This window comes from Theropithecus gelada, chromosome 2 (assembly GCF_003255815.1).
Source record: "Theropithecus gelada isolate Dixy chromosome 2, Tgel_1.0, whole genome shotgun sequence".
Lineage (NCBI taxonomy): Eukaryota > Metazoa > Chordata > Mammalia > Primates > Cercopithecidae > Theropithecus > Theropithecus gelada.
In genome coordinates this window covers 46148499-46162498 of record NC_037669.1, presented here as the reverse complement: position 1 = coordinate 46162498, position 14000 = coordinate 46148499, and the positions used below count along the sequence as shown (strand labels likewise).

Below are 14000 nucleotides of genomic sequence, written 5' to 3'. Positions count from 1 at the left end.
CCAGCCATGTCTCTATTGCACAGGTCAAGGGCCAGGCTGCCTGAGGCTTGAGCCCAGACTAAGCAGACACTAGGACTTAACAATTTTTCTGCTTTACAGTGGTGCGAAGCGACACTTGTTTAGTACTGTCCTCGACGTACAATGGGGTTGTGTCCAAATGAGCCCATCGTAAGTTAAAAATACTCTAAGTCATTTTTTACTTAGGGTACAATGGGCTTATTAAGATGTAGCCCTGTCGTAAGACGAGGAGCACCAGCACATAAAAAGTGCCAGTTAAATCCCAGCTCACGACTCACTCGCTCTGTGATGTAGGGGAAATTTCTTCTCCTCTCTGTGCCTCCACTTTCTCATCTATGCAGTGGGCATGATAACAGTTGTGCCTATCTGAACAGAGTGGCTGTGAGTGCTCGGTGAGCTCACACATGTATTACACACGAGTGCTGCCGGACACACGTGAATCTATTCCAAGCTACAGATGACATCAGAAATAGTTGTGAAAAGGGTCTATTTTCCAGGGGGAGAAATCCAGCAGGTTCTAGTGTGGCCTGCCCCTTGTCCTCAGCCTTTACCAGGCAGCCATGTCGTACATTGTTGGCTGACAGCTTCTGTCCTTTCACGCACAGGCGCCGGTGGTCCTGAGCCGAGACCACCATGACGTGAGTGGCACTGACAGCCCCTTTAGGGAGACCTCCAACATTTACGATGGTTCTGCCTTCTGTGCAGGTGAGGAAGATGAAAATGTCTTAAACTTTCATTTTAGATTTGGATTTTATTAACAATTGATGCATTCAGTCAGTCACAATGTTTCGAAAGATGTTCTGGCATCTGAGAGGCTCAGCATAGAGTGACCAACCCAGGACTGAGGGGGTCTGGGATGTGGGACTTCCAGTTGTAAAACTGGCGAGTGCCAGGCACACTGGGCCAGCGGGCTGCCCTGGACGTGGGTGACCTTCAGGCTGTGGGCAGCCAGCTGTTTCTTTACCTTTCCAGATCCTAGAGCTGCATTTCTTGCGTTTTTTGGCTCCTGATCTCTTCCCCATCTTCACAGCCCAGCACCAAGAGGAGGGGGATATTTTTAGAGCTCTCCCTGATCTTCTCTGTGGTACCCATTGGGGTTTTGAGGGGAAGAGCCTGCAAGACTGTGCAAACCCCTTTATCTCTGTCCACCCAGGGGCTCACGGTCTCAGGCTGGCCCACGCCTGTCCCTTAGCAATGTGTTGAACACTTACAAGGTGACCGACTTGGCCTCTATTTCTCTCTGCAGATGCTCTCACTCCCCAGGTTTCAGGTTGGATGGTTGTCCTGGGACCTCAGTTCCCTAATGGGGTCAAGGGAAGCCATTCATTTGCAGTTTGCTCCTCTGCCCCCGTTTTTAAGAGTAGGAGTGACTCTCTTTGGCCCTCTGCTTACCTGAACTAACACTGGTTCCACATCCCTTTTAATTCTTTTGTTCTCTCTGCTTCTGGAGTGCTTTACCTGGTGCTCAGTGCTGGAGAGCTCCACCATGGGACAACTAGGCATGTGTCAATTTCTCCTGCTCCAGCTCTGGCTCTGCCAGCACACATGACTGCTGCTGTGAGAGGCGCCGTCCCTAGGGCCTAGCTGCCGCCCCATCCTTCCAGCCAAGCAGTGCTGGCTTAGCCAGCGGGGCCTGCCGATGCCCCCACCCGAGGCTGGCCTGACTAAGCCCGGCGCCTACTCAGTGCAGGGGGTGATGAGCGGAGGCATCTCTATTTCCACAGACATGGCTGTGCAGAACTTCGTGGGAGATGCCTGTCGCGGAGCCACCTGGGTTGCCCTTCACAACGGAGGGGGCGTGGGCTGGTAAGAAGGTTTCAGAGGACAGGGTATGGGCTCATGTGGAAGTTTTGGGGGTTCCTCTGGGGCAGGGCCAGGCTGAGGTGCCTGAAGTCCTGGGCCCTACCTCCCTGGTCACCTCCCCTGCCAGCACCTTGTGGAAAATGTGTTCCTTGTATGAGCGGAGACAGATGACAGAACTTCAGGAGAGGACTTGCATTAGCCACCCCACCTCTCTGGATCTCCCCTGCCGCGTGGGTCTCGGAGGCCTCTTACAGAGGCTCTGCAAGAATGGCAGCCGCCCTCCTCATGTCAGTTTCCAGCGTGTCAGTTTCCATGTGTTCCCATGGAATTCCTGGTGCTTTCATGGCCAGGGTCTTCTGTTTCCTGCTCTGACCACCTCACCTGAGAGTGCAAGACCCAGCTGAGGCTCCCAGGGTAGCTGGGCTGGGGGCAGGAGACCTGAGGTCTCAGGTCCCCTGTCCCCTCGGCTCCCAGCTCTGCCCCTGCCCGGCTGGCCTCTATTAGAAAAGGTGCCCAAGTCTGGACTCCTGGTTGAAGCTGGATTCTAGGCTGCGGGGAGCAGCAAGGGGTGCTGCAGCTTCGGAGGGAGGACAACGCCCCCTGCCCGGCTCCATTGGCCATCTCCAGACTGGCCTCTGAGCCTATTTTGGTCGGGTCTAGTGGTCCCCTACCCTCCAGAGCCAAGTCCTGGCGGAGCATTCCAACAGGCTGGCTTGGCCTCGTGTCCTTGGAGGCTGCAGTTCCGTGCTGTGGCACTCAGGTGGCTGTAATTGGAGGAAAATGTGACTAAGGCCATGTCCTTTCCAACACACGGGCTGTAGAAAGCTCCGAGCAGAAAAGGGCTGCCTGGCCATTGGGTAGCTGGCATTTCTGTGCAGGATTTCCTGAGTCATTTCTGGAGGGGAAGAGAGTGGCTCTGAAGGAGGCTGAGCAGTTTGCCCAGGGCCACGGAGCTGGCGATGGAGCCGGGGTCTGACCCCAGGTTCCCCAGGATCCATTATTATTGCTGACAGACAGCCAAAGGCAGGAAGGGACAGGGCTGGGCAGGCTGAGGAAGAGGGCATACCCTGAGGGCCTTAGGGCAGGGACAGCAGGGCCAGAATTCAGGCAGACACAGTGCACAACTGACCCTGCCCTCAGAGCTCCCCAGGACAGGTAATGTTCCCTGCAAATTCCTAAGTTGCTCCCCCAAGGTTTGCCCCAGACTCTATGGACAGGGACACGGACTGACCAGATACTGGGACCTTTTACCCTGCTGCCCTTAAGGGGTCTTTTGGGAAAGTGCCACAAATTCATTCTGGGACCCATCACACTTACACATGTACATAATCTAACTCGTCGGAAAAAAACGTCTATCCTCCAACCATGGCTACTCCAAAGGGACGCCACTCCCAACTCAGTCCCCACCGTGGCTACTTGAAAGGGATGCCACTCCCGATTCCATCCCCACTGTGGCTACTCCAAGGGGACGCCCCACCCCCTGCAACTCTGCAGTTTCTCCTTCCTGCGCATTGATCCCTGTTTCTAGGCTGTGCACTCACCCTCACATTCCTGGACTGACCTTCCCGTGTTTCCGCTTGTCTGTTGGCTCCACTCCAGGACAACCAGTGACAGCTGTGTGTTGTTTCTAGCCTCCTCTGTGCCACTGTCTCCTGCAGCCCCCTTCCTGATTGCCCGTTTGCCATCTGTCTTTGTGCCATCTGCCCAGCGCTCAAGTTCAGATAGGGCACTGCTCGGCTGGCTGCAGCCCTGCATGCTCAGGTGGACGTTTGGACCACAGGCTGCAGGACAGGGCCATCTGGCTGGGCCACAGAGTACAAGAGATTAAGACAAGAGCCCGGCTGTTGTTCTTGGGTTGGTTGGACCTCAAAAAAGACTTTTCTGATCTCCTTTCCCTATTGGGAGGACCCAGTGAGAGGGGTGAGGCCTCCCCATTGGTGCTGCAGCCTCACATGTGAGAGGGTCAGTTCCAGTGGCCACCGAGGGCCTGCTCAGGCAGCCTCTAGGCAGCAGGTGGGTGGGCAGCTGGGAGCGCACCTCAGGTAAGCAGGCTTCCAGCCGGTGTTTCCAACTTTACCCCTGCTCTTGCCCTCCTTCGGAGCCCCTTGGTGCTGACCACTAACTCCTGGGGTTCCCTGGGTCCTGGGGCGCCAATGGGTTCTGCCGGTCCCTCCCATGGCCACACTGAGCTGGAGCTTTCTGATGCCTGCCTCCAGCTTTCAGAATCCCTTCACCCGTTCTCCTGTCCCTTTCTCCTCATCCTTGTGGGTTAAATAATTCCTCTGCAGTTTTGTTGGTGAGATGCGGGAGGGGCAAGGGTAGATGGCTATGTTCTATCCACCATTTATTCTATATCTGGATACTGCCACTTTTTCACACTAAACAATGTCTTACAGTGCATCTGAAACTTGAATGTGCACAGAAATCCCCTGGGGATATTATTAAAATGCAGATTATTGTAAAAATGCAGGTCTGAGTCAGGCCTGGTGGTGCATGCCTATAGTCCCAGCTACTTAGAAGGCTGAGGCAGGAGGATTGCTTGAGCCCAGGAGGTTTGAGTAAAGCCTGGGAAACATAGTGAGACACCCTCTCTACAAAAAAAAAAAAAAAAAAAAGGGAAAAAGGAAAGAAAGAAAAGCAGGTCTGGGGTGGGATGGAGATTCAGCATTTCCAGCAAACTCCTGGTGACGCTGATCCTCTGCCCCAAGGACCTCTCTGAGTAGCCAGAGCTTCCAGGGCCCTGTCTGTGCACACAGCCCTCCCCCACCCTCCCACGTGCCTTCTGCGATGCCCCAATGGACAGCCCTGGAGTGCCATAGTTGACAGCAGTTGTCAGGCCATCTGCCTGCACAGGGTAGCCTTGCTGTGCCTTTGTTTCTCAATGAGAAAATAAGCATAATAATAGTAACTGCCTTGTAGGCTAGGGGTGAAGAGGAAATGAGCTGATAATAGCTAACACTTGTAGAGTGTAACATGTGCAAGGCCTTCTAAACTATCCATATATGTTAACTCATCGAATCATGCACTTTAATACATCTGGCATTTATGTTTTTCTACTTTCATGTTTTTCCCAAAGGTATAGTTAGTTGTTCCAACACCATTTGTGAGTTACCCCAAATTCGCCATTAATAGCAATGTGTTAGCATTCCCATTTTCCTGGGATCTGCAAGTTCAGGGCTCCTCTGTGGTCAGTTTGCTAAGGTCACCTGTAGCTGAGTGGCCTTGGTCTCTGACCCTCTGGGATGCAGGCTTCTAAAACAAAATCTGTAGTTCTAATCTCTAAGAGGCCTCTCCAGCTGCGGGACACTGGGAGTGCTCAGGCCTGGGCATGGCTGTTGCTCCTCTGACAGATGAATGGCAATGACCTTAGATCGACTCAGAGCACCCTCCCACCTGGAGGCTGGTGGGAAGTGTGAGGGCAACCCACTGCAGGGCACGGACTGCCCAGGTGCAGGGATGCAAGTGCAGCATGGTAGACAGCAGGGCTGGCTCACTTGCAGGAGGGGTGCAGCTTCTGGGACCAGGAATGGGCAGTGCAGGTAGTTGCAAGGGGCACAGGGCACCTCTCACCGGCTTCCTGGTGAGAACTGGTTGAGGTTGTGGTCAGTAGGATTCAGGCTGAGCAGAGAAGCAGGGAAAGCTGGATGGGCCTGAAGGATGTGAGACAAGGGAAACCAGATGCACATTTTGGGTGCTGGAAGAAAAAGGAACAGATATACTGCAAGTGAGGACTAAGAGGCAGGAGGGACACGTTTACAACAACACAATGACAGGCGTTTACAAAATCAAGGGTGCTTCTTGTGTGTGACTGAAAGCTGAGAAGACTGAGCAGGAGCCAAGGCTGGATCCTTCAAGGGCAGCAGCTCGTAGGTGGATGGCTGAGGATGAGGAGGGCCATCCCAGGCTGATGGGGAACAGCTGCAGAGCACATGTAGGGAAACAGCGGCAGAGCTTCAACACACTTCTCATCTATTAGGAAACTCATCTGTTCAACTCATCTATTAGCAAACAAATGAAAACAAGAACATATCAAAAACTGTTAGAGGGAGAGAAATGCATTAATTAGAAAATCAGAAATATTGAAAATAAAGGAACTTAGCCTTCAGATCAGGTAATCAGAAGGACCCCACCATACACTTGAGGCAAGCAGAAAGAAGATAAAGATCATAAGGATAAAATCAGGCGGGGCACAGAGGCCCACGCCTCTAATCCCAGCATTTTGAGAGGTTGAGGCAAGAGGATTGCTTCAGGCCAGGATTTCATGGTCATCCTGAGCAGCATAGCGAAATTCCATCTCTAAAAAAAAATAGTTTTTAAAAATAAAACCAGAAAGAGTGATGACTGCAGTGAGTAACACAAGACACACCAAGGGGAGTGTGCTTCATAGGGCAGCACCCTGAGAATGCAGGGAGCGGGCAGCTATAGCCCACCGGGGGTGCCCAGGAGGTTTCCATCAAGGGGTGACCTCCAATGGCTGCTGGAAGTGGGCGTGAGGCCGACGGGCCCAGCACAGGGGGCACAAGTGGACAGAGAGGCGGCAGGTGGCCACGCTGCTCTCAGCTCTGCTTGCCTACATGACTCCTGCATCCACCAGGCTGCAGAGGCCGGCAGTGTGGCGGCCCCAACCCTGATGCCGTCTCAAGCCAATGCTTCCAAAACATGGGCTTCTGCCAGCTCTGTGCAGGGTTGGGCCCAAGGACTGAACTGGAAACTCCTCTGCCTCCTACAGGGGTGAGGTGATCAATGGGGGATTCGGCCTGGTGCTGGACGGTACCCCAGAGGCCGAGCAGAGAGCCAGGCTGATGCTCAGCTGGGACGTCTCTAATGGTGTAAGTCAGCCCAGTCCTCGCCACCTCCTGAAGGCAGGGCCTTCAGCTGGGTGACCCCCATCCACGTTTGCTGTTATACATCATCTCCTGGGCGGGGGGACAGGGGCCGGATTCCTCTCATGACCACAGCACAGCAGCCAGGAAGGGGGAATCAGCTCAAATGGAGGTCAGGTGAGGTGATGATGGGGAGACAGGTGGGACCCAGAGAATGAGGGGAGGCTTGGAGCCAAGGCGGGAGTTCAGATAGTTTGGGTGACTAAGAGTCCCTGGGCTGGGCCCAGAGTGTGAGCATGAGGACAAAGAGGGCGCTGGTAGGAGACTCGCCCCGACTCACCGGGAGCTGCAGGGCTTCTGGCAGGGCTGGGGCTGGAGGTCTTCACCCCAGAGCAGGAGGTTTTGTTCTAGGAGACGCCCCGGCTGTGGCATGGAAAAGTGGGTTGGGGACAGGTGTGGGGACCATGTGGACAGTGGGGGCAGGGGTGGCAAGAATGGCAGTGGGGAATGGGGCAGGAGGTGTGGCATCGTCCAGGGGAGACCAGGTGGAGGGAAGAAAGCAGACTGCAGGGAGATTGTGAAGGTAAAGCTCAGGTCAAGGTGGATTCTAGAAGGGAGGGAGGTGCTGCGGAGGACTCCGGAGGTGAGACCATTCTCGGAGCCGGGGGAGCCGGACTGGGTGTGATAACGGCCAGTTTCAGATCCCAGAGGAGGGCCAGAGACAGGGAGCCTAAGCTGGGGGTGGAGATGGGGCAGACACAAAAGGGCAGCTGGCCCCATGGACAGCCTCAGAGGTCCCGAAGCAGAGAGGCCCCAAGTGTGGGAGCCAGGACACACATGGGAAGCCCAGGCGTGTTGACATGGACTGCTCTCCCCCTCCTTGCTCCAGGTGGCCCGGCGTTGCTGGTCAGGGAACCAGAAGGCCTATGAGATCATCTGCCAGACCATGCAGGAGAACAGCAGCTTGGTGGTGACACTGCCCCACGAGGTGGAGGATGAGCGGGTGCTCCAGCAGGCCCTGCAGCTCTGAGGGAGCCACGAGTCGCGGCCCCTGCCTCTCTTTCTCGCTGGCAATCCTCACCTGCCCAACCATGGCACACACCCTTCCTGCACACCCGCACCACCTGCACTTCTCGCACATCCTCACGTGGCCTTTATGGTGCCCTGCGCAGGGTGCCACCACAGCCTCATTTTACAGACAGCCCGCTGAGGCCCAGAGACGTGCAGCCCTCTGTCCACGACCATGCCACTTGCCTGGGAGCCCTGAAGGCTGTCAAAGTCCATTTAGGGCCGAGTCCCAAGCCTGCCTAGGGGCCCTGCGGTGAACACTGGCCAAGCTATCTCCGGCTGGGATGATCACACCCTCTGCTTCCTGGCCACCTGCCAGCCTCCATGCAACTCTGTCTGTCTGCTGCCCATCTGCTGTCTGTGCAAACACTTTCTGGACCCTTGGCACGCTGGGCTGCTGGCCTGGAGGAGTTCAGGAAGGAGGATAGACAGGGAAATAAAGGGTTTCACAGAGCTGTGTGCTGCACTGTGGGCTGATGGACAGGCAGGCCAGGTCTGCCCTAAGGATAAATGATCACTTACTGGGGAAGAAATGAGAAAGCAGGGGCACCCCCTGAGGCCAGCACAGCCTGAGGGATACAGCGAAGGAGACTTCAGGAAGAGTGTTGGCCCCTGAGGCTGGAGTCTGGCACCCCTCCCCCAATCCCATAGCCCAGCAATGGATGGGTCCAGAGCCTTGTGGGAGGTCACTGGGATGGGGGAGGTGGCCTCTGTCAAGGCCATGGCTCATGAATCTCATTCTCTTAGCTGGGCGTGCAGCAGACGAACAGGTAACTCATCCTAAACAGAGAAATGAGAAAGAGCCTGTGGGGTGGGCCTCTGAGGGCCACAGAAAACCAGACAGCCCACATGTCTATGGACTGGAGAGGGGCAGGCCAGCCGGGTTCTTGGTCCCCACCCTCCCTGCACTCCGCGTCTCCTCCCCAGTAGCCATTCTCCCCTTTCCCTTGTGAAGAAAAGCCTCGTTTTGTGTGGGAAGCAATATAGGGTAAGAAAACCGCCTGATTCTCCAGCCTTCCTTGCTGTTAGGAGGGACTGTTGGCCTAGTCCTGGCCCACGAGATGACGGCGGGGTCTGTGGGGCTGGCCTTCTTGAGAGCCGTCGTTTTTCTAATCAAATGGACAGATCCAGTGGGGTTGCTTTTTGCCTTCACCCTTTCTTCCTGCCAGAACCAAGATGTGGGGCCTGGAAACACAGCAACCAGGTTGGTCAGCTAGGGCGGCTGCCACATAACGTCTGGCACTGGGGCCCAAACAACAGAAATGAAACACATTTGCAGGCTGGAAGCCCAAGATCAGGTGCCAGCTGGAGTGATTGCTGTGAGGCCAGCTTCTCGCTGCATCCTTCCATGGCAGAGACAGAGAGGAGAGAGTGTTACAGAGAGAGGCAGAGACAGAAAGACAGAGACAGAGTCACTGAGAGAGACAGAGAGAAAGGGACAGAGAAAGAGATACAGAGAGGAAGAGACAGAGAAAGAGAGAAAGACAGAGAGAGATAGAGAGAGAGAGATGGGACAGACTGTGTAGGGATGCATCATCTGTCCCCACATCTCCATGGAAGACCCTGCTGCATGGATCTGTGCGCACATCTTAAGAGCAGGCCGCAGGGCCCCGGCATCACCCTTTCCCCATCCAGCACCTTCCCTCTTGAAGGACAGGCAGGGCTCTGGTGGCTTCCAGCCACACCCCAGGCCCCCTCTGGGCTCCATACCAAGCCATGCCAGGGAGCAAGCTACTTCCCTGGGCCCCTGCATGCCAACCTGCTGTCGGCTGCTGCAGTGGGAAGTGACAGCTGACTCCCACGGGGCTCACAGCGGAATTGGGGTAGCTGGCCACAGCTGCAGTCGCCATGGATGGAACAGTGTGGCTTCTGATGTGCCTAGTACCATCTTCTTTTTCAGAAGGCAAGGATGTATAGTCCAGTTAGAAATGTTTTCATCAAAATGATTAAAAGAGAAACCAATTGGCCATGATGAGTATAGGGTTCAGTTGCCTTAACAGTTGGTGGTGAGAAAGGCTCAGGCCCTGTAGTGCAGCATTAGGGTCCTCTCCCTGGGCAGCCCCTGCTCCCTGCAAACCCAGGGTCCCTGGGAACTGTATGCTTTCCTTGCTGGCAAACCCAGGTCAGGGAGGGAGGGCCCGGCTGAGTGGTGCACTCTCCCGTTCCAGTTTTCCCAGAGTAGACAACCACACAGGGGCCTGTGGGCCGGACTTGACCTGCAGTTATGTTTTATTTTTATATTTTTTAGAAACTGGGTCTTGCTCTGTCACCCAGGCTGGAGTGCAGTGGTGCAATCATGGCTCACTGTAGCCTTGAATTCCTGGGCTGAAGCGATCCTCCTGCCTCAGCCTCCCAAGTAGCTGGGACCACAGGAGCACAGCACCACACTCAGACTGCAGTTGTGTTTTGTTTGGTCTGTCCTGTTTTTAAAAAACTTGACTTTGTCACCAATGTTTACAAATTGGGAGAAATCCAGAGCTTATTTTTTGAAAATCAAGATATAAGGTGACACCATGCTCTCACTACCTCTGTGGCAGCGATCTGCTGGGGGCCCCTCTGGGCTGGCCTAGCTCTCTACACTTGGCCACAGTCCCTTCCAATCCCTACAGACCCCACGGTGAGGCAGAGTGTGCGTGCTGTTTGTCCCTTGGCATGAGCTTCTATGTTTCCTGTGCCCATCTGTCTCCCACATTTGTGTGACTTCTATGACCTCTGCTGGGATTTGAACTTGTGACCTTTGACAAAGAGATGATCTTTTGCTCCCCGTGAACCCCATCCCCACTCCCATCAAAATTTGGGAATCGTGGACACTTCTGTTAGCAATTTCAAGATCCACGTGATGCCTTTTAGCCCAAAAGAGGTGCTGGACATCCAGCAATACCTGGGTTGGTGGGATTTCTCCCCAGACACAAATAAATCTGAATGTGCATGCGTGTGTCATCTGTGTCCCTTCCCTTGGCTTCTCCAAAATCCTTTCCACACAGCCTGGAGAGTGCAGGTCTGAGTGGCCAAGGTGCAAGCTCTGTGGTCCTTGTAATTTGGGGGACTCCTTTGAGACTACCAAGTTCAAGTCTCTGCCTGAGTCCCACTGAATGACAACATTGAGCTGACTCGAGCCCTCCTGGTGAAGTGGTGCATCTGACCCTCGCCAGGAGTCCTGTTGCTCCTTTCAGGGTGTCTCAGCAGAGGGCATTAGAAACAACCGAGTATCAGATTTGAGCTTTGGTTGGGTGGGGGAGTCTTAGGAAGCGGGGATTTGCCTGGATTGGCTCTTACCAGAAATCGAGTCAACACCACGACTAGGTTTCTGACTAAATCCTATATAGAGAGAGGGGGGCACACAGACAGACAGGCTGTCAGGGGTACAAAAGCGGCAGTCGCTCACGTTAGCTGAGAGAGGGGGTGCTGGGTGTCTTGTAAATGGCACAGCAAGTGACCTCGCTTTACCTGGGTGGAGACACATCATGACGTGGCCTCGCTTTGTCTCATGTCATTGTGTCTCAGTGACCTTGGCCTAGGTTGGTTTTCTGCGTGATGGTTCAAGTCTTACAGAACAGAGTGGCCCAGCTTTAGCCCCCGACCAGTTTCTGGATGGCAGGGGCTGCCCTTTTTCTTTCTCAGTCCTCTTCATTTTACAGATGAGGAAACTGAGGCACAGAGTTGTGATAGTTTAAAGATGGCTGCAAATTATTTCCAGTACCTCCCATTGAGAGGTGGAGTACAAATTCCCCTTGCCTGGGTCTGCAATGTCTTATGACTTACTTTGATCACGAGAATGTGGCATAATCAATGCTGTACAACTTCTGGGTCTGCGTCCTAAGAGAGGGCTGCTGGAGTTCTAGCAACATACCCTCTGAGAGGCCAGCTGCCATGCTGGGGCACCTGGTGAGCTGTGTGAAAGACCAGGACAGCAGCAGCCTCCAGACCCTGCCTTACAGCAGTGACAGACCTAGTGGCGGTCTGCACTGTCCAGTGTGGTAACTGCAGGCTGTACACAGTGTGTTCAGTATTTGACATAGTATTTGACACAGAGAGGAACTGAACTCTAAAATTTGATTTTTTAATCCATGTAAATCAAATTTGATTATATTTAATATAAATGTACAGTAAGGAATCTCTTAATGAGCACTTAATGAATACTTTCTGAGAAATGCATTAATAGATGATTCCATCATCGTATGCATGTCATAGAGTATCCTTTCACAAACCTAGATGGCACAGCCTACTACACACCTAGGCTATGTGGGATAGCCTACTGCTCCTAGGCTATACACCTGCACAGCATGGTACCATGCTAAATATGCCAGGTAACTGTAACACAACAGTAAGTGTTGTGTCTCTAAACATAGATAAATATAGAAAAGGTACAGTAAAAATAAGCTATTTACACAAAATATAAAGAAATGGTACAACCGTATAGGGCACTTACCATGAAAGGAGCTTGCAGGACTGGGAAGTGCTCTGAGTGAGTCACTGAGTGAGTGGTGAGTGAATGTGAAGGCCTCGGGCATGACTGCACTACCGTAGACTTTATAGACACCGGACACTTAGGCTACACTACATTTATTTTAAAATATTTCTTTTTCTTCAAGTTGGGCATGATGGCATATGCCTGTAGTCCAGTTAATTGGGAGGCTGACCTGGAAGGACTGCTTGAGGCCAATTGGAGGCTGAGTTATGACTGCACCTGTGAAGAGCCACCACACTTCAGCCTCAGCAACATAGGGATGGACTTGCTGGCTCATGTGGAGATTATGTTTAGCTTTCTGCAGAACTGCCAAACTGTTTTCCACACCGCACCATTATACATTCCCACCAGCAATATGTGAGGGTTCCAATTTTTCTATATCCTGTTTTTTAAAAAATTACCGCTATTTTAGTAGGTGTGAAGTTGTATCTCACTGTGTTTTGATTTGCATTTCCCTAATGATTCATGATGTTGAGCCTCTTTTTATTTGCTTATTGGCTGTTTGTATTATCTTCTTTGGAGAAATGTGTCTATTCAAACCTTTGCCTTTTAAAAAAGTGGACTATTTGTCTTCTTGTTGAGTTAAAAGAGTTCTTTATATATTCCAGATAGTAGATCCTTATCAGATACACGATTTGCACACTCTTCTCCCATTCTGAGTTGTCTTTTCACTGTTTTATTGGTGTCCTTTTACCTGAGTAAGTTTTTAATTTTGATGAAGTCCAAGTTATCTATTTTTCTTTCTTATGCTTTCAATATTATATCTAAGAAACTATTCCCTAATACAGGGTCACATAGATTTACACCTATTTTTCTTCAAATAGTTTTATGCTTTACATGTAGGCTTTTGCTCTATTTTGAGTTAATTTTTGCCTCTGATGAGAGATACAGGTCCAAATTGGTTCTTTTGCATGTGGTGATGCAGTTGTCCCAGTGCCGCCATTGTTGAAATGACTATTCTTTCCTCCACTGAATGGTCTAGGAACAATATGCTTTTGGCATAAACTGATATATTTAATGGATGTATCCTATTCTTTTTAATATTATAATTTGTGTTGCTTCTAAAAAATACTCTTAATAATAAAGCATTCATGTATTTAATAAATATGCATCAACAGTCTTCCTGGGCACACACCGTGAATAGGACACAGTTCCTGGGCTCCAGCAGACTACATTCCAGAGGGGGAGAGGCAGTGAAGGAGCAGGGAAGGAACACACAAAACAGCGGGTGATGAGAGCTCTAAGAGCAAACAGATCAGACAGAGGTGGGAATACGGGACTGGGTAAGCATGTGCTTTGGATCAGAAGGGCCGCAGAGTCCTCCCGGAGGAATCAGAATCAGCTGCGCCAAGTCTCTGAGGCTGGAACCAGCTTGGCCTGCTGGATGAACTGGGAAAAAGAGGTGGGGTGCGGGGGAAGGGTGGGAGGCAGCGGGAGAGTGGCGGGAAGTGAGGGAAACAGGTCGGGGAGGGTAGACTAGCAAGGCCATAGGCGCCTTCGGGAGTAAGGTGGGGGTGAGCATAATTTGATGTGCAATTTTTAGATCATAAAACCGTGCCCCATGGACGGGAGCGAGTGGAGCGGAGGGAGACCGATGACCAGCTAGTAGTTATTTTTCAAGTACCCAGGAATAAAGTGCGAGTTTGGATCTGAGTGGTGGTGAGGTTGAAGTGGAGGAGTCCAGATTGAATGTGGAGGTGCACGGTTAGGTGGGAGAGGGCAAGGAACGGAAACAGTAAGTAATTCAGCTGTTGCAGAGTGAGGTTGTGTCAAGTTTAGTAGGAAATACAGTTGGAAATACAGACAGGGGTCCTACCTAT

The 14000-nt window shown here is 52.3% G+C and overlaps 1 protein-coding gene across 2 annotated transcripts in view; it reads left to right on the top strand.

The window, feature by feature from the left end:
* The window catches only part of UROC1 (urocanate hydratase 1), a 39622-nt gene extending 30779 nt beyond the window's left edge, over positions 1-8843 (top strand). For both annotated transcript variants that reach the window (XM_025376358.1, XM_025376357.1), the window contains 4 exons: positions 624-723; positions 1743-1824; positions 6551-6650; positions 7534-8843. In XM_025376358.1, coding sequence (XP_025232143.1) covers positions 624-723; positions 1743-1824; positions 6551-6650; positions 7534-7674 — 423 coding nt within the window. In that variant the 3' untranslated portion in view covers positions 7675-8843. The remainder of the gene's footprint in view (positions 1-623; positions 724-1742; positions 1825-6550; positions 6651-7533) is intronic.
* The last annotated feature ends 5157 nt before the right edge of the window (positions 8844-14000 follow it).